The sequence below is a fragment of the Myotis daubentonii genome, chromosome 14 (assembly GCF_963259705.1).
Source record: "Myotis daubentonii chromosome 14, mMyoDau2.1, whole genome shotgun sequence".
In the NCBI taxonomy this organism is placed as follows: domain Eukaryota; kingdom Metazoa; phylum Chordata; class Mammalia; order Chiroptera; family Vespertilionidae; genus Myotis; species Myotis daubentonii.
In genome coordinates this window covers 57,455,018-57,473,971 of record NC_081853.1, presented here as the reverse complement: position 1 = coordinate 57,473,971, position 18,954 = coordinate 57,455,018, and the positions used below count along the sequence as shown (strand labels likewise).

At 65.2% G+C, this 18,954-nt stretch overlaps 1 protein-coding gene across 7 annotated transcripts in view; it reads right to left on the bottom strand.

The window, feature by feature from the left end:
* The window catches only part of CACNA2D2 (calcium voltage-gated channel auxiliary subunit alpha2delta 2), a 109,621-nt gene that overhangs the window by 55,409 nt on the left and 35,258 nt on the right, over positions 1-18,954 (bottom strand). For all 7 annotated transcript variants that reach the window (XM_059664648.1, XM_059664650.1, XM_059664649.1 and 4 more), the window contains exon 3: positions 618-734. In XM_059664648.1, coding sequence (XP_059520631.1) covers positions 618-734 — 117 coding nt within the window. The remainder of the gene's footprint in view (positions 1-617; positions 735-18,954) is intronic.

Here is an 18,954-nt window from a genome sequence, read left to right as displayed (position 1 = left end):
CCGCTTGGACCCCGCCCTCATTTACTGTGTGACCTGCAGCTCCAGAAGCCCCTCCCAGCTGCTGCCCTGGGCTCGGCCAGCTCTGGACAGCGGGCCGGGGGGGCCCAGCCGGCTCTCACCTCACAGAACCGCTGTGCTCGGAGCCGAGAGGCCCGACCCGACTGCTCTGAGTCTAGAGGGGAGACCGAGGCCCCGTCAAAGCCGTGGGCAAGCGGAGGCCCTGACGCCTGGCGTCACGTGGCCACAGCTTTCTCCTGGGGCTTTCGCGCTCCCTCCCCATCAGAGCCAGCAGCCCGGCCCCAGGCACAGGCAGGTCACAATCCTGGCAGGTGCTCGCCAGGGACACTAACGACACAGCAGAGGGAGGGAGAAGCAGGAGGCGGGAGAGGCGGACTCGGCCTGGGCCCCACCACCACACCCACACGGGGTCGCCCAGGCCCCCGTCACCCCGCGTGCAGCCTTCCCCAGATCACACCTTCCGCGCCCGCCGCGGCTGCCACGGCCCCGCGGCCACAGCCCTGCCCGTGGCGGCCGGCCTGCATTCAGGGCGCCAGGGGGGCCACAGGTTCTCGGGAGGCAAGGACAGGTCCGCCCGCCCTCCGGACGCTCACGCCTACCTTCAGGGCCTGCACCTTCCTGGCCAGCAGGCCCTCGATGTCGCCGGCCACCTTCTCCACCAGCTTCTGAGGCTCGTTCTCCTGCACCGCGAACAGATTCCGGTTGTCCCTGTAGATCTGGAAGGAAGCAGAGCAGGGTGAGGCCAGGTGGTCCCACAGTCCCATGCCCGCCCCGCCCCGCCCCCAGCTCTGGTCGCGGAGACAGAGCGCAGGGGTCTGGGAGGGGGCCCAGGGCGCTCTTGGACTTGGAGGACACAGTCACCCGCTCCGCAGCTGGCACTGGTTGTGGCTGTCGCCGCCCCCTCTGGAACTCAGTGCTCCTCCCCAGGGGCCATGAGCAGCATGCCACCCCCCCCCCCCCGCACACATAGCACACCACACACCAACACAAGATGCCCACATGCTCACGCGTGTACACGCACCTGCACACCCCACAGGCATCGCACACAGCCACCCCTCTGCACGGGCTCAGGCAGCTGTACCCCTTTTTGCTGGCGCTGCCCCAGGGCATTTGCAGAAATTGCAGCGGGAGCTCTGGGTGCCCCCAGGGGGTCCTCTGTCATTCAGGGCACAGAGAGCGGGGGCAGGGACCAGGGAAGAAGAGGCACGGGTGGGGGGGCGTGCACATGGGTGTGTAACTCTCACAGTCCGCATCTGCGTGAGTGAGCGTGTTATGGCTCAGCACACACCCGCCTGTGCCATGCTGGGTGCTGTGTGCTGGGTGCTGGGGTGCGGAGGGGAGAGGGGGGAGGAACAGCCTGGGGGCTCGCACAGAGTCGGAGAAGCAGATCTGTGGGCATTTCTGTTCATGGCTGGAGGCTTGCGAGGGTGTGTGTGTGTGTGTGTGTGCACATGTGTGTGCACTGGACACCCCTGCAATCGCCGGGGCCTGACTAGGTGCAGGTGTCCATCCAGGTGACCCCGGCAGGTCCGAGTCACCGTGACCGAGCTGAGCTCCCCCCACAGGCTGTGCAGAGGAGGGGGTGAGAGACCCAGGGGTGAGGAGGAGGAGGCAGGAGGCGGGAGAGGAAGCAATGAGAGACAGGCAGGCAGGAGAGATAAGGTCGGTGGAGTGACAGAGGGGAGGGGAGATAAGGCTCCAGGCATCTGACGGGGGGGGGGGGGGGAGGGGGGACTGGTCGCCTCCTGAGCCCCTGCCCGCCCAGCACCTGGCAGCCCAAGGGTTAACGCTCGCACAAAGCGGCCGCACTCCCCTCCCCCGCCCTGTCCCTCCCGGCTGCTCTTTTCTCTTTGTCCTTCTCTTAGAACAAAATAATTTGTGGTGAAGTTGCTCCTTCCCACAGAGCAGTGGGGACTTTCGACGTGCGGGTGGGATAAAGCCAGGCGCTGCGGAGTTCCAGGGGACACCAGGCCCGGCTGCCCCGCGACCGAGGTCCCCCGTGGAGACAGAGGTCAAGGAGGGGTCAGGGCCTGGGAGCCCCTGGGAAATGCAGGGAGCCCGGGGCCCAGAGCCCACGGCTGGGGGAACAGGCTCAGAAACAGGCGAGGGCGGATCAAGGACACGCCTGTGAGAGGTGGGCCAGGTCCCCCGCTCCCACCGCCCTCCCGCACCCAGGTCTCAGGAACCAAACACACACCTTTCCCGACACTGCACCTGGCTGGGCCGGGCCCCGTCTCAGCCACACAGCCAGCAGGGGGCACAGCCGCCTGGCTGCTCAGGGCGTGGGATGCCGCTCTCCTACCTGATGCCCCTGTCAAGGTCATTCCCAGGCGCCTCTATCGGGGCGCCCAGAGCCGCGCAGCCCAGACCTGAGGCTGGGCCTCGTGACCTCCTGGCAGCCCGTGGGGGGGCGCAGGGTCCTCCCCGCGGCCCCGGTGTCCCACGCAGCCCGCATGGCGGCTGGGCAGGGCTAGGGAGTCGCCACGAGAGCGGCTCTCCAGGTGCCAGGGTCACACCCCACCGCCCAGCAGATGGCACGCGGGCTGGAAAGCCGGGACCTGCGGAGAGGCGCCCCCTCTCTGGGCCTCTGTCCGATCTGCTGAGCGCGAGGACAGCAGCCCGCTCCACAGGCAGCCAGATGCAGGAGCCTGCACCGTGGTCGCCGCTGCTACTGTCACGGCACCAGGATTCCGCAGGAGGAACCGGCCCCTTCCCGCTCCAGCCTCTCCTGCTAGATCTGCACTCGGAGGATCTGAAGCCATCGGCTCCACTCCTGGGCTGATAGCCTCGGTCTCCTGGGGTCTGCCCGCCCCCCCCAGGCCCCCCTTCTCCCTGTCCTCGCCGGGCAGTCCCTCCCCAGCCATCTTGTCCTTGTCTTCGACACCTCAGCCTGAGTCCTGGAGGTGACAACAGGGGAGCCCAGACACAGGGGCGCCACAGCCCCCTCCTCCTCTCTCCCCAGCACCGGGCCTGTGTGCCAAGGCCTATGCCCAGTTCCAGGTTCCAGAGCAGGTCTCTGGGGCCCGCCAGGCCCGGGCCTGACGCCTCTACCCCGGCCTGCAGCTCAGCTACCCCTGGAGGCTGGGCTGCATCTGCCAGGCTGTCTTCCTGTCCACTCTACCCAAGGCCCCCCCGCCTCCCCGTGGCGCCTCCTATGTGCACCTGCGGCCTCTGGGTCCCCAGCCCCCACGGTTCTTCCTGCTGCCCCTCGGCTGATGCTGCCTCTGCTCCCGGTCCCCTCACCCCCCGCCCCCATCTAACTCCTCCCAGGGGCCAGGGTGGGGACGGGAGCCGGGAATTGCTGGGGAGGTGAGGGCACAATCCTAGAACTGCAGGGCCTGGTCCAGCCACCAGCCAAGTCTGCCTCCCAATCCCAAACGAGCCCCTGGGGTGCACCAGACCCCCCTTCCTTCTACCCCTGGTGCCTCAAACCTCTCGCTAACACTCTCCTGGCCCCGCCCCGTCGCCCTGTCCCCTGGGTGGGCCCTGAGCTGCGCCCTGTGTCTCGGAAGACCCTGGAGACACAGTCCGGGAGGGAGGTCATCTCTGCCCGCGTGAGTCCGGGAGGTGCTGTCCGCCCGCAGGCCCAGCAGGAAGCCCGGGAGAGCTCAGTGTGGACTCCCTTGCACCCCAGCCTCATGCCCTGGCCCCAGAGCCGGCTCAGAACAGACAGGCCAGGGCGCACGGGTGCAGGGCTCAGCAGCTGCAGCGAGATCCATGCCTGCGGGTGTCCTTGGCCGAGAGCTCGCTGGAAAAACCCCACAGCCCAGCAGCGCAGCCTGCACGTCCCCTACCTGCACAGGCCGCTGGACCCGGAGAGAGACGGTGCAGGCCAACAGGTGGCTGTCACTCCACAGCCATGATGGGGAGGGAGGGATAGGGCGTCATCCCACCGAGGAGGTGACGAAGGGCAGGGGACAGGGCGGCAGACCAGGGGACAGGCTGCCTGGAACCAGGTGGGCAGAGGAAGTGGCACAGGGGCTGAGGCCCGGAGGGAGAATTCAGGAGGCAGTGGGACCTTCCCACTCCCAGGAGTCCCTGCTCCCCCATCCCAGACCATGAGTCTGTGGCCACCACTCACCTGGGCGTCCTCCTCCGCTGAGACCACCCCGCCTTAGCCATTGAGCCCTGTCCCTCTGTCTCTCCCCTCATCTCCTTACCCGACCCATGCTGGCCCAGCCCCCACCCCCTTCTCAGCTCCAGTAATTGTCTGGCAGCCTAGGGGTGGCCGGGTCAGGGGGCCCAGGCTTCAGGGGCACCAGACCCTCTCCCAGCCTCCTGCTTCCCGGGCGCCTTTGCATACCGGGAGGTGAGCCTGGAGGACACCTGGAGGCAGGTGGCCTTGGATGGGAACCTGGATGCTCACGGGGGGACGGAGCCAGCGCGGTCCCCAGGACACGACAGCCACCCCAAAACAAGGTCCCAGTGACCCGAACGGGCCCCAACCACACGGAGAGGCAAAGCCCCGAAAGCCAGCAGCACCCACCTGCCCAGGCAGAGGAAGGGGGGGCGGGGGGACAGGAAAGGAGGGCGAGGAGGGGAAAGGGGCGGAGGGACCGCAGGGGCCACGGGACAGCCGGTTCCCCGAGTGGAGGCTCTGGCCACCCTGGGCAGGTGCTTCCCACGCTGGACGTCACGGATCCGACGACCCCTGAGGAGGACCCTTCAATCAGGCCCCGTCGGCGGTCGGGGCACTGAGGGCCACAGCAGAGCTCAGGCCTGAGCCGGCCGCCCACAGCCCCTGCTTCAGGCCACACCCCACAGCTCCGTTCCTAGCACTCAGCCCAGACTTGGAGGTGAGGCCGCTGGCAACGGGCGTGCCGTTAGATAAGCTGGCGGTTTTGTGGGTCCGAACGGGGCCTGGGGCAGAGCCAGGGCGATGCTGAGGGCCGGTGGCCGGTGGCCGGTGGCCAGTGGGCGGCCGTTCTGGGAGGGGGCGAGGGGAGGCCTGGCAGAACCAGCCTGAGAACTAACCAACCGCCCAACCCTGTGAGCGAAACAGGCACGCAGGCGCGGCTCCCTCCGCAGCCAAGGTGAACGGCCCTGATCTCCGGAAAATTAAATCAGAGAGAAAATGGAACGAGGAAGATTTGATGCAGGCTGGGCCCTGCTGCCGGCTGTCCCCTCAGAGGCCCAGGCTCCGCTGGCGGCTCCAGCACCCCGGACCCTTCCCCCTGCCCCGGGTGCCAGGAGGGTCCAGGAAGGTGGGGGGAGCTGAGGCCCACGCTCTGGCGCCTGTGGATTTCCTGTTCGCCAGCCCCCTCCAGCCACTCCCCGCTGTCGGGTCCCTGGTCCCCAAAAAAGCAGCGCTGGGCATCCAACTGCCCAGCCCTTGTGCCAACAGGTCTAGAGAGACAGCAGCGAGTGGACCAGAGACGGGGGCCGGGCCTCCCTAGCCTGGCCTGTGGGCAAGCCCCCGAGGCCGCAGGGTCTGGGGCTGGAGATGGGGGCAGGTGCTGGAATGGGGTACCCTTGTGCCAGGGATTAGGGGAAGCTTGGGTAGAAGGTAGGGGGCTCGTGGTGGTTCAGGGACCCTGCGTGGGGCCAGGAGGGAGGTGGGGTGATTGGACATGATCATATCAGGGACCCCAGCCCATCAGGCCAAGCCCCTGCCCTCAGCCCTGCCACACTGCTGCCCCGGCACGTGCCTTTGTGGGGAACATCAAGGGTGTTGACATAGCTGTTAGTCACCCTTGGAGACCATAGGACTGACTAATGGGGCAGCCTGGGACCTGGGGACCCCTTCCTCTGAGAACACGCGGGGCAGAGCCGACCAGCCCTGAGCCCGCAGCCCAGCTCCTGACGGGATTGAGGGGCTGCCCCCAGCAGGTGCACAAGAACCCCAACCCAGCTGCTCCGGGGACTCCGGGCCCTGGACTCCTGGCTGAGAGCTCCCTGGTGCAGGGTCGTGGCCTCCCTGCCCTATCTGGTGCGGGACTCAGAGTAGGGCAAGGGCAAGGGCATGGGCCCAGAGCCCTCAGACCTCACGTCGGTGCCCAGGCAGGGGTTCGATGCCATGCTTCACCAGCTGCTGGCGTCCCCAGCTGCCACGTCAGGGTCCCCCGTGGCCACGCGGTGCTGCCACCATCCACGGCGGGTCGGCTCGGGGTCGGCCATATATGCAGTGTCCTGTCGCAAGCAGGGTTTGCCCGCTGCGATGCTAGTTGCCATATAAAAACTGGCCTTCCTATCGAGTAGGGATTTCATGGGATAAAACCCCAGGCCATGACCACGGGGCCCTGCCCGGGCTGCGATGGAGGACACGAAGGCAGGGAGGGAGCAGGGAGGATGTTAGGACCCCATCTCCTCCCACCCCGTCCCATCCCCGTGCCCTTACATCACCACCGGGCACTCCACAGTCAGGTGGGGGCCCTCCGGAGGCTGGGGCAGCAGAGATGGACCAGACCTGTCCCTGCCCTCCTGGGACTCGCCATCCAGAGAGGACAGGCGCCCATTCAGACTGCGGGCACAGAGGTGGAGCGGGGCGGTGGCGGCCGGCTGGTGTGGGCGCTCATGTTTATGGGAGGGGGGCCCTGGGATAGCTGGGAGGGAGGGGCCAGGGAAAGGCTGGGGTGGCTTTCCAGGGCAGAGGCCACCTGGGCAGAGTCTGGAAGGCTGGGCGCGGGTCGGCCAGGCACAGGGTGCAGGGGAGAAGGGACTCCAGGCGGGAGCACTGGCAGGGGCAGGGCCGGAGCAGGGAGAGCCGGGGGCTGCCTGGGGAGGAGCACAGGGGCTTGTGGGGGCAGGAAGGAAGCTGAGGGGAGGGGAGGTTGATACCAAGGTGGTGAGGAGTGGGGGGTTCTCGGAGGAGGAGGGGGTGTGGCCTAGATCACAGGTGAGAAGGCCCCGGTGGCTCCATGGCCCCTTGGCCCCCAAGAGGCAGCTGCTAGGAGCTGTCGCCAGCAGGTTCCCCTGGAAAACTCACGGGGGCACAAGCCCCCCGCCGCCACCCCCAGCAACGCCTCCCCATTTTTAAAGTTAAAGTTTAGTTGACTGTCATCCATTACCGCAATTAGTACATTATGTCTAATTATGCAATTAGTGTAAAAAGTGCACTTGCTGCCGAGAATGGGAAATTACGCTGGCTCGTTACGCTGTAAAATCTATGTCATAAAAAGGCTCAGTCTCTTGTTTTTCAAAAGACACAACATCCAACACAAAACAATAAACCAAAGCCTCCCAGTTGAGCAAGGGCCAATCTGTGCCAACTCCCTGCACTTCCCCTCGCAGACCCCGCTCTGCCCGGCTCAGCCGCCTCCAGAGAGCGCAGGCCCTGCAGCCCCTCCCGGGGTGGCCTGTCTTTGCTCCTCTGACACAGAACCGAGTTCAAATCCATGCCCACCCCGACGCTCCGTCCACCGCTCCGGCCCCGACTTGGAGCGAGGCCTCCAGCATTGAGACCCGTTACCTTTCCGGTGAGAACGGTCCCCGAGGGGCCATGGCCTCTGCCTGGTGCCGAGAGGAGGGGGCCCACTCCAGCTCAGGGGAAACTGGAGGAACTGTCTCACACTTCGGGCTCCCAAACCCTGGGCGCTTTGCCTGGAGAGAGAGTAAGCTCCCCATCACGGGAAGTATGCAAGCCCAGCTGCCAGGGATGCTGAGACGGGAGGCGGCCGCGGTCACCCTGCACAGTCCCTGGACTCAAGGCCGCCACCAGGCGAGAGCAGCACCCCCATGGCTATCCTCCCAGGCGTCCCCGGGGATATTCTGAGGACAAGCAGGAGTGAGAAAGGAATCTGACAGAGGGGCCTCCCTGCCACGGGGGTGATACGCCAACTGGCCATGCCCGTGGGGGCTGGGAGAGGGCACACGCCTGTGCACCTCAAAGCAAATGCGTCAGGGCCACACCTCTGTCACCCAGGTTACAGCTCTAGCCGGGCCGCTAGCCCCGACCTAAGAAGCTCTTTCCCGAACCTCTTCCTCCAAGTTCTCACCCCCCTGGCGCCCACGATGCCCGACCCGGGCCTGGTGGTGGTGGTGCAGGGTCACGGAGACGCCTTGCCAGCCAAGACCCTGCCCCGAGCTCGCGAGGGTGACTGTGCGTCTCCTGTGGCTGCCGAAGCTCAGACAAGGTGTTCGCAGAGCGGAGAGCCCGAGGCGTGGGGCACCCGGGCCCCGGAAGTGTGCATCCCTGGTTCTGGGGTGCTGAGGTCCCGGGGTGCTGTCCACACCGCAGGGGGGAGCACTTACTGAGATGACAGCTGGGTTGTGGGGGGCTGGTCCCCACTAGAGGAATACCTGTTGCCTAAACTGAAGGTACGGGTCCCCAGACGGTCCTGGGCTTTGTCTGGTCAGGTGATGCTGGAGAGCAGGGAGCGGGGCCGGGGCGGGGGCCGGGGCCGGGGCCGGCCGCGTGGACCCGAGCCACAGGCCCCACTCTGCTCGGTTTGGTCCAGGAGAGCATCGGGAGTGAAGATCGGAGCCCGAGGTGAACCCAACTGCAGGCAAGATCTGGGGGCCCCTGCCTGCTCCCCCTTCCCCGAGCTGGGAGCCGCCGGCTGTCGAGGCAGCTGGGAGGGAAGCTGTGCCCAGCATACCAGCTGGCACGGGGGAGTGCGAGTAAACATAGCCACACTTTCCCAACTCGCAGAAGTCGCCGGGTGGCGGCCGGCTGGTGTGGGCGCTCATGTTTATGGGAAACAGACTGTTTTCTGCCGCGTCTGGGCCCCCTTGCCACCCGCCCTGGCTCAGCTCTCTCCCGTCGCCTCCCCACCCGCGGCCCCGCCTTCCTCCCGCCAGGACTCCTGAGCTCTCCGCGCAGCCGTGGCGGTGACAGCGACGCCAGGCCCTCGGTGCGGCCAGACGGGCTGGACCGTCACCTACCAAGTTGTCCTCACAACGATCCCAAGAGGCAGGCACGGGACTGGCCGCCCCGCAGAGCCGAGGAGCCCGAGCCCGGCAGGTGGAGAACCCGCCTGAGACGACGCAGCGAGCGCGGGGCCGAGGCGCTGGGCCTCTCGGACGGACTCAGCCGCCAGTTCCAGGCCGCGGAGCCCATCGCTCCCCCTCCTCCCTACCAATCGGGTCTGCCCTTTCCCTGGGCACCACCTCCAGCAGCCCTGGCCCGAGGCGTGGGCACAGACCCTGCCCTCGGAGCACAGCACAGTCCCCGTCCCCCACACACAGCCCGCGGAGACACCCCGGGCCCGGTCCCGGTCTTGCTGTCCGGCCTCCTCAAGCCCTGCGCCCTCTGAGCCCCTGTCTTCAGCCTGCGAGGCCCTCTCAGCCCCCGGCTCTCAGGACGGGCAGCTCTGGGAGCCGGGGTGGGCGGCGCTGGCGGGCCAGGGCGGAGGCCTCCTCCCAGCACAGCTCCCAGTGATTCCGAGGTCCCACCTGGGACGCCTGGCCCTCCGCCCGGAGCTGGCAGAACTTTCAGCCCGAAATACCCTCGTGAGACAGACCCCAGGCCGGGCCGAGGCCCGGTTCCGAAGGCCAGACAGCAAAGGACAAAATCTGCTTCCTCTGCCGCATCACCCCCATCGCACCCCCCACCCGCAGGCGTTCAGCGGGGAGGGCTGACAAGCCATGGGGCTGAGCCCTGGCCTGCTCCTTACCAGCCACGCGGCCGCACAGCCTTCACCCTCCCCGTCCACGCAGCCCCGAGCCGCCGCAGCCAGGCCTTCTGGGACATTCCTCGGAGGTGAGAGGTCCAAGGCGAGGTGCTGCTGGCGCCCCACGCTGTCCCGAGGGCCCCACTTCCCAGGCTGAGGGGCCCTGGGGCTGCTGCTCGTGGGCAAACAGGAGACCAGGGCATCTCGTGGGGGACGAAGACGGAGATGAGGTGAGCGGGCGGTGGCCGGGCCTCCCTGGCGTCCAGGGTCCTCGGTACCTGAGCACCCAGGGCGCTCCGCCCGACCTCGCTCAGCGTCACACACCCCGACCTCATTGCAATCGCACCCGGTGCCCAGCAGGCCGCACAGGAGGCTCACCGTCCAGTCGGCCAGCCCTCTGGCTCTGGGTGCCAGCAGCCCCGGCTGGAGGTTCTGTGCACCTCGGAAGGCAGCTGCGGCCACTGAAACGCTTCAAGAGAGGACCTGGGCGCTGGGGCCACCTGAAGGTCACGGCCCTCAGTCCTCCAGCTGGACCCGCACCGGGAGGCAAACAGCCTGGCAAGGGCCCCGCCTGCCCGACCGCTGCCTCTAGACCAGGGTCCCCGGAGGCCTGGCCAGGCTCCCTCCCCTGATCAGCAGGCCCGAGTGTCAGGCGCTGATAAGCCGTGGGCCCCAGAGCCAAGCCAGAGCCGCCCCCGGGGGAGCGGGTGCGCGAGGGAGCCCGCGGCGCTGGCCGGCTTGTCCGTTCCCCTGCCGGCGCCTCCCAGGTCGCCCTTCCCTAGTTTTCCTTTCTCCTCCTCCTTCTCCCAGTTTACAGGCTCGCCCTGGATTTTATGGAGCCGCGTAAGTGCCCTTAAATCTGGAGAGCACGTCGGAAGCATAAACACATCAGCCGACGGGACTGGGGCCCGGGCCTCGCACCGCGGGAGGCGCGATCAGGGAAGGCCCACAGCAGGGACCCCCCAGAGGGGACCCCCCTCTCCCGGGCCCTCGGAGGAAAGCTCCCAAGTCTGGACCCAAAAACTTCAGGGGGGTCACCCCACAAGGTCGCCCAGAGCTGGGGCTCCTATGCAGGCCTTGCTCCTCCCGGCACCTCCGTTCCCCCCCAGTTCACTGCGGGGAGAGAGAGACAATTCCTAGCGCCCCCAGCTCCAGGCCCTCTCTCCTTAACGCCGAATCCCAGCAGCCACCGGCCCGACGTGTGCCTTCGCTGCGTCCGCACGGTGTTTGCCAGGCAAATGAGCTGTGCAAACAGAACCCACCGCCGGCTGCACCGCAAACACTGCGAGCGCCCGGTCTGAACAGCCATGAACTCCGAAGTGAGTGCACTGCGCTCAGGGGAGGCCGACGCACGCCTGGACTCCCACCCCCGCTGGGCCCCCTCTCTCTGCCCAGCTGGACGGGGTGCCGAGTGCCACGGGAAGAGCTGCCAATGCCAGAGGCCGAGCGAGCCCCGTGCTGGCCATCTACTGTATCAAACCCTCACCAGCCCCAGTCCTCGTCCCCATTCACAGACGAGGCAACTGAGGCACAGAGAGTAACGGGGGAGCGGGGACTCCTTGACCACACAGACCCGGTCCAGACCAGACCCCGCCCACCTCCAGCAACGGGTCTCCATCCCATGGGATCCTGTGACCGGCCTCAGCCCCACCCTGCCCCAGGCACTCTCCTCTGTGAAGCCCGCTGGCTGCCCCCTCAGCCATGTGGGGGCTGCTTGACCCCGGGGCGACGATGTTCAGGGGGGTTGGGGCGTTGGTGCCTGCAAACCTCATCCTGCTTGCATCTCCCTGGAGAGCTCACCTCTTAAAGGCACCTGGGCGTCTCCTCCCAGAAAGCACAGCCTCTGCAGGACAACTGCCCCTCACTCCCCCGTCCGATCTCCTCGTGGTGCCAATCGGATCCTTGCTCTGCTCAGGGGCTCCACCGGCCCCCAAAGAACCCACCGGGCCCCGAGGACTCACTCACTCACCAACCTGTGTGCCCAGTGGGATTGTGGGGAGAACAACCAGAGGGTGGGTACGCCCCAAGGACATGCTTCTGCCTTGCAGGGCTGCAAGTCCAGGACCTCGGGGTACAGATGGGTAAACTGAGGTCCGAGAGGGAGGAGTGGACCCAGGCTCCAGCTGCTGGCACCTCCTCTGCTGGAGAGGTCAGGGAGGCTCCCAGCAGAGGGCTGTGAATGGACGGGCCAAGAGGGAGCACTCCCTGGCAAGGGAAGAGCCAGCCGAGGTGGAGGTGAGTGAGTGGCCCGGCCTGAGGGCCTGCGAGGCAAGCTGCTGGGGAGGGGGGGGTGGTGCCCAGTGGCAAGGCAGAGGCAGCTGTGTCCCCTGCTACTTACTGGGCCTGGCAATGGGCTGCTGGTGCGAATGCTCTGAGGACCTGTGGGGTCCCCTGCCAGGCTGGAACGTGGTGTAACCTTGTCCCCTCTACCCGCTCCCCACTTTCCCCAGGCCTGGGCACCCACAGGTCTTAGAGATGACATTGCGGGTCCCCGAGTCCTTTGCTCAGTGATCTCCAGAGGGAGGGGGGACGGTGGAGCCTCGAGCTCTGTCAAGGGCTCCCTGAGCAAGGAGGCGGCGAGGACACGGCGCCAAGAGGACAAGAGCGGAACAAATTGCCCCAATTACGTAAGGCAGCCCTACTTCCTCCTCGGCACGGCAAGGAGAGGACCGGACAGATCTGTCCCTGCGCACCCTCCCCCCACCGCCGCCGGGCCCGCTGGACACCCTGGAAGGGAGCCCGCTCAGAGGTCCCCAGAGCAGGTCTCTGGGCCGGGTCCCCGGTGCTGGGCAGACTTTGAGGGTGGACTCCAGTGGCCCCTTTCCTGGGGCTGCAGGATGGGGTCAGGGCAAGAGGCCCGGTCCGTCCTGCTCAGTCATCATTCCTCGAGGGTCTTTTTTTAAAAAGCACATTTGTATTGGTTTCAGAGAAGAGGCGAGAGGGAGATAGAAACATCAATGATGAGAGAGAATCATGGATTGGCTGCCTCCTGCGTGCCCCACGCCAGGGATCAAGCCCAGAACCCGGGCATGTGCCCTGACTGGGAATCGGACCGTGACCTCCTGGTTCATAGGTTGAGGCTCAACCACTGAGCCACGCTGGCTGGGGGAGGGTCTCTGAACGTACCCCTGCCCACAGGTTTCCTGCCTGCACACGTGGGTGCACAGCCACTCCTGCCTATCTGCCTGGAACTCCATGCCCCAGGCCTCTCCCCTTTCCTAGGTACCCCCTCCCCCCAGTTCCCTGTGTCCCTCCGCTCAAGCACAGCGCACAGTAGGCGTCAGGGAACATCTATGAGCATGTGACGGGCCCGGGGTCGCTCCAGCAGACCCAGTCCCCTACCTACTGCCTGTCACCAGCGCTGGGCTCCCGGCCGCATCCAGACCCACATCCAGACCCAGGCAGCCACATGGGCTGGTGGCCCCTTCCAGACCCGGAGGCGCCTTCTACACGTCAGGCTGCAGCAGAGAACCCAGGGCGCACATCCCCTCCCTGCTGTGTGTGTGTGGGGGGGGGGGGGAGAGCGGGGGGTTAACAGTGGGACCAGGCGGTCCTTCCCGCCCACTCCCACCCCACAGACAAGAGGAGCTAGAAAACAATTGGTTTCCTTGCTGATAGTGGGTGAGAAAAATTACCTTTCTCTGAACACTAAAAATAATGCCCAGTTTCCTCAAAGCAGGGTCCTCCTCAGCCCCCGGCTAGAGAGGCCTCGTGGCTGATCCAAATGCTGGAGTGAGGACTCCAAATGCAGGAATGTCGCAGAAGCGGGAGCACGAGCCCTCCAGCCCTGGCTGCCTCCCCGAGGGCTCCGCCTGCGGTGACTCTGCCCCGTGACCCCAGCCCCGACCTCTGTGCGTGGGGAGCCCAGAGGATGCCGTCCAACAGGTGGGCAGAGGGCAGCAGGGCTGGGTCCATATGCCGCGCGTGCCCAGCTAATGGGCTGACAAATGAGGTCTCCCCTCTGGGCGGTGATGAATGAGCAGCCGCCTAGGAGAGCGGGGGACGCGCCTCCCCGCAAGTCCTCCTCCGCTCGGCCCTGACTTGGCATCTGCAGGGTGCCCGAGCAAGCGTCCTGCCTGGAGGATGGGTGCGGGCAGGGGGAGGGCAGCGAGGAAGAGCAGGGCAGCCCTGGCCCCGGAGGACACCCCTAAACAAGCCCGGCCGGGGCCCGAGTTCCTGGGGCTGTCACGCTGTCGAAAGGGCGCCACTGGGGGAGGGGGTTAAAGTGTCACCCTCCCCAGCCCCCTCTTTAACCGTCACCACCACACACACGCCTGACCGGGACCGGAGGAACCTGAGCCTGGGCCCCGGGGCCATCGCGGAGCGGGGCTGCTTCTCCCCCGAAGACAGGGGCCGAGGAGGAGACGCAGGTGGAGGGCGGGCCCGTGTGGAGGGGGGGCCAGGCAGCCTGACTTTTCAAAGCACCGCAAGGGCCTCCAGATTCCAAGAGCCGCTGTCACCGGAGGGGCCAGCCCCCCGTCCAGCCAGTCCTCTCGGTGGGGGCCGGGCCGAATAGTCTCAAGGGTCCTTTTCGATCTGAGAACCAATGAGCTCAATGTGCCCCCAAGTCATTACACAGCCCCCCTCCATGCTCAGGCCATGGAAAACGGGCAGGATTCACACATTCTTTTGACAAAGGACCACTGACCCGGGGCTCCCTGTCCAAACACCCCAGCCCGCCCCAGCCCGCCGCAGCCCGCCCCAGCCCGCCGCAGCCCGCCCCAGCCCTCCCCAGCCCGCCCCAGCCCGCCCCAGCCCGCCGCAGCCCTCCCCGCCCGCCCCAGCCCGCCCCGCCCGCCCCGCCCGCCCGGCCCCGTGTAAACAGACCCTGCGAGCTCTCTCCCAGGGGCTGCTAATTCCTCTCCAGAACTGCTGGGACGTGAAATTGGAGTGAGACAATGTGTGTTTAAGGAAATGAATCTCGAATCTTAAGAGGCTCCGGAGCCCGCCCTGCACACCCATCATCCTCACCCCCCCCCCAACGGCCTCCCCCACCGCCTAACCAGAGCCTGGGAAGGAGCGTGGCGTCGGGGAAGAGGAAGGCGGAGGTGACGTTCAGTGCCAAATTAGCAGCCACCACAGCCAAATATTGTACTCGCCTCCAATCTTCCTTTATTTTTCGAAAGAAAAGGCTTTTACAAAGGGAACGAGGCTGTTGGAACACTAAGGCTGATGATGGTTTAAAGAGGCACGCCCGCCCCGCGCATGCCCGCCTGAGCCTTCCCTTCCCTTCCCCTCGCGTGCCGGCTGCTCGCTGGCCACGGCCACGGCCACGGCCATACCAGCCACAGGGGCTGGCGTCGTGGGTGCTCTCGGCCAATGGGACCCAGAGTCCCTGACCCTGTGCTGGTCTTGGATGTGGGACCTGCGTCGGCGCCATCTCCTCACCTTGCAAGTGAGGAGTCGTTTCAGACGTGCCCAGAACCACCTGGCCTGCAGAGGCCTCGCCCAAGCAACCAACCATGGCCCCTGGTCCACCTCCTGACGGCCCTCAGTCCCCTGCGTGGACAGCCACATCATCACTTCATTTTTTTATTTTTAAAATATATTCTTTTATTTCAGAGGGCAAGGGAGAGGGAGGGAGAGATGGAAACATCGATGAGAGAGAATCATTGATTGGCTGCCTCCTGCACGCCCCACACTGCAGACTGAGACCGCAACCCGGGCCTGTGCCCTTGACCGAAATCGAACCTGGGACCCTTCCGTCTGCAGGCCGACACTCTATCCACCGCGCCACACCGGCTGGGCCACATCATCCCTTCGCCCCTCCACGAGGGGCAGGAGGGGCAAGAGGCCCAACGGCTGCCACTCTCTTGAACTCTGGTCACTCGGCTGAACAGACGCCACAGTCCCGGAGTCCAGCCCTCGGACGGGGCCCAGCCGGCCCAAGACCAAGGTTCGTTTCCCAGTCAAGGGCATGGACCTGGGTCGCAGCTTCGATCCCCAGCCCCAGTCGGGATGCGTGTGGGAGGCAACCAATGGTGTGTGTCTCTCTCACATCAATGTTTTTCCCTCCTTCCTTTCCTCCCTCCCTCCCTCCCTCCCTCCCGCTCTCCCTTCTACTCTCCTTAAAAATCAATGGAAAAGATATCCTTGGTGAGGATGAACAACAACAAAAGAAATGAACGCAGGAGCCACTGGCCCCCTCACGGACCTCACCGCCCTGACAGGGGGGTGCCTCTTTCCGCAGCTTTACTGAGATCTAACTCACATGCCCCAGGGTTCGCCTTTCCGGCCACACAATTCCACGGTCGTCTGCGTTCCCAACGTTGAGCAACCGCCAACAACACTCAACTAGAACATTTCTCTTACCCGCAAGAGAAAACGTGTACCCACTCCTGCCGCCCTCCGGCCCTGGCGATCACCGCTCTACTTTCTGTTCCCGGGGTCTGTCCGTTCTAGACGTTTCATAGAAATCTAATCCTGTGCCATGTGCCCTTTCATAACTGGCTTTTTTCACTCGGCATAATGTTTCATTCCTTAAAAAAAAAAAAAAGATATTTTTCTTGATTTTTTTTTTTTTTGAGAGAGAGAGAAGGGAGAGGGAGAGAGAAACGTTGATTGGCTGCCTCCTGCAGGATCCCCGGGGGATCGAGCCCACAGCCCAGGCACGTGCCCTTGACTAGGAACAGAACTGGCCACTTTCTGGTGCACAACGACACCCAACCAGCTGAGGCACACCAGCCAGGGCAGTGTTTCCAATGGTCCACATTTGCCTACATCAGAACTTCTCTCCTTTTTATCGCTGAATAACATTCCATTCTGTGGAGACCCCAAATTTTGTTCAATTCATCAGCTGATGCACATTTGGGTTCCACTGTTTTTTTAAGATATGTTTTTATTGACTTCAGAGAGGAAGGAAGGGGTAGAAATAGAAACATCAATGATGACAGAGAATCATGGATCGGCTGCCTCCCGCACGCCCCCCGCAACCCGGGCCTGTGCTCTGACCGGGAACAGAACCGCGACCGCCTGGTTCACAGGCCGACGATCAACCACGGAGCCACACCGGCCGGGCATGGCTTGTTTCCGCTTTTACAAAGATTACAAATAACGTGGCTACGAACATTACTGTAGGTGTTTCTGTGTGGACACACGTTTCCAGTTCTCTTGGGTGGAAAGGCCCCCTTCAAAGCACAGCAAAGCCCCAAGTTGGAGGAGCACCCAGCAGCCTGAGCCGCTGCCGCCGCCGGAGGGGCCTGCGCGGGGGTGCTCCGCTGTCCCGGGAGTGGGGTTCTGGGGGCTCTGCTGAAATAGGACTTTTCAGAAGCCCCACGGGAGGATGAGAGGTGGTAGAATATTGTACTGGCGTGGAGTTTATCCCTTAGTTTTTAATGTTCTATTTCCCCCGAGCCGGTCCTGAAAGAGGGCAGCCGGGAGGGCAGCGAAGTAACGTCCATCCGTCTGTGTGTGGGGTCCCACCCGGCCATGAGCCACGCGGGGAGCGCGGCCCCGGCCACCGGAGAGCCAGAGAGGGACAGGGAGAACGTCCTTTGCTGGGGAGTTCAATCGTCGGTGGCCAAGCTTGTGCTGGCCACTCCCCTGTTTCCAGGTGTGACTGCCGGGCAAGCACCTTCCCCTCACTCAGACCTTCCCTGGGCCCGGCTCAATGGCCTCTGTCCGTCCCTCCCCTCTCCGTCCACAGGGAACAGGCTTGGAGTGTTAGAGGCAGCTTTTTGGCAAAGTTGTACACACGGCAGGTCTGCACTGTCCAGCCCGCCCTCTCCTCCTTTCCTGTTAAACAACAGTCAGGTTGGCAGTGCCCTCGGCGGGCCCGGAGCTGCCTCTTTGCTTCAACCGTTTGGACGGAACAGACCCAGGGGCGCCCTCCTCCCAGCCTCCGCCACCTCCTGCCTCTTATCCGGTCCCCACCTTCAGAACCCCCTCCGAGACCAGACAGCCCAGAGGGTTCCCTCCCGTAACTCCTTGTGCCGAACACGAGCTCCCACATTCGTCAGGATGATCCCACCGGGTAGAGGCCGCGGCCCCCCGCCCGGCCCCCTGCCTCTGCGGCCTCCTCACCCACCGAGCTCTGGTGCCCATTCCACCCGCAGGACAGTGACCAGTGACCAGGGGGCTCTCGAGGGCGGGGGCGCTGCTCCCCCGAGTTGGAGGAGAAGCAGCGCGGGCGCTGAGCATCTTAAAGCCGCATTCTCTCCAGGCCGCGCCGCAGCCTCCCCAGGTGCGGGGGCAGCACTCAGGGCCGGGGACCCGCCCAGGCCTCGGAGAGGAGCCTGAGCCAGGCCTGTGGGCGCTGCGGCCCTGGCTCTGCCCGCACAGAGCTCTGGGCTCCTGGAGAGCCACGTCCGTCCAGGGTGAGCAGGGGAAAGGCATCAGGAAGAGGGGCGACACCTGCCCCCACTCCGCTGGGCGAGTATCACATGGAAAGGCTCCCCCTCCAGCACGACCCGGGGCCTGGGGAGCCCAGCGGCCTGTGAGGGGCCCCCTGCACCCCCTGGGTCTGGCTTTTACCCGAGTCTCCCCCCCAAACTACTAGCCATTCTTTTCACCCCCTGAAGCCCTCTCCCATGCACTGGGCCCAATGAAACAATAAAGCTCTTTGCAGCAAAACAAGTGAGTAAATAAACAAAGTCACCATCGGGTTATTACAGTGGCACCTTTGCCATCCTCGGGGAGGCAGCACGCACCCTGCATCGACGACCATGACAAGTGCCGAGTCCCTAAAAGGCAAGAACACTCAGGACTCAGGCCTCGCCCCCACCCCTCCCCGCTGCCCCTTGGGGAATTCGGCTTCCCGCCCATCAACTCGAGTCTCTGTGACTCTCCGAGTCCTGGTTCCCAGAGGGGATGTGTCCACAGGGGACGCGGTGAGCATCCATCGGCCTCCGTCTCGGCCTCCCTGGGTCCGTCTCCCCCAGTCTCCCCCAGTCTCCCCCAGGCTCTGTGCCTGCTCTGAATGGCCAATGAGGCCGCGTGATTGGCTCATCAAGGGCAAATAATAGCTTCTGCTGAATTCAGCTGCAGCCAATCAGAGGCAATCAAGCACACCAGCCGCCTGATGGGCCACACGGCGGGCGGGATGGCGGGCGCACCCTCAGGCACCAGCACTGGCCCCTCAGTCAGGACCCGAAGCCTCTCCCTCTCCCCTTATGTGGGAGCACTGGGGGGGGGGTGCAGGAGGCTCAGAAAGGGGAAGTGAAGGGCCCCAGCTGGGCTCCCCGGCATTTGCCTGGCCCTTGCGGGGTGCCCAGAGCTCGGGCAGAGGACACACCCGGCGCAGGCCCCCCCGTCCTCCGCGCCAGCCCAGCCTCCTGGCCTCCCCGCCGAGGCCTTGCCTCGTCCCCAGGAGAGCGGAGCCGCCGCTCAGACCCGGGAAGCAGTTTCCAATCTCCAACTGCAAACACTGATGCCGCGGAGCTAATTT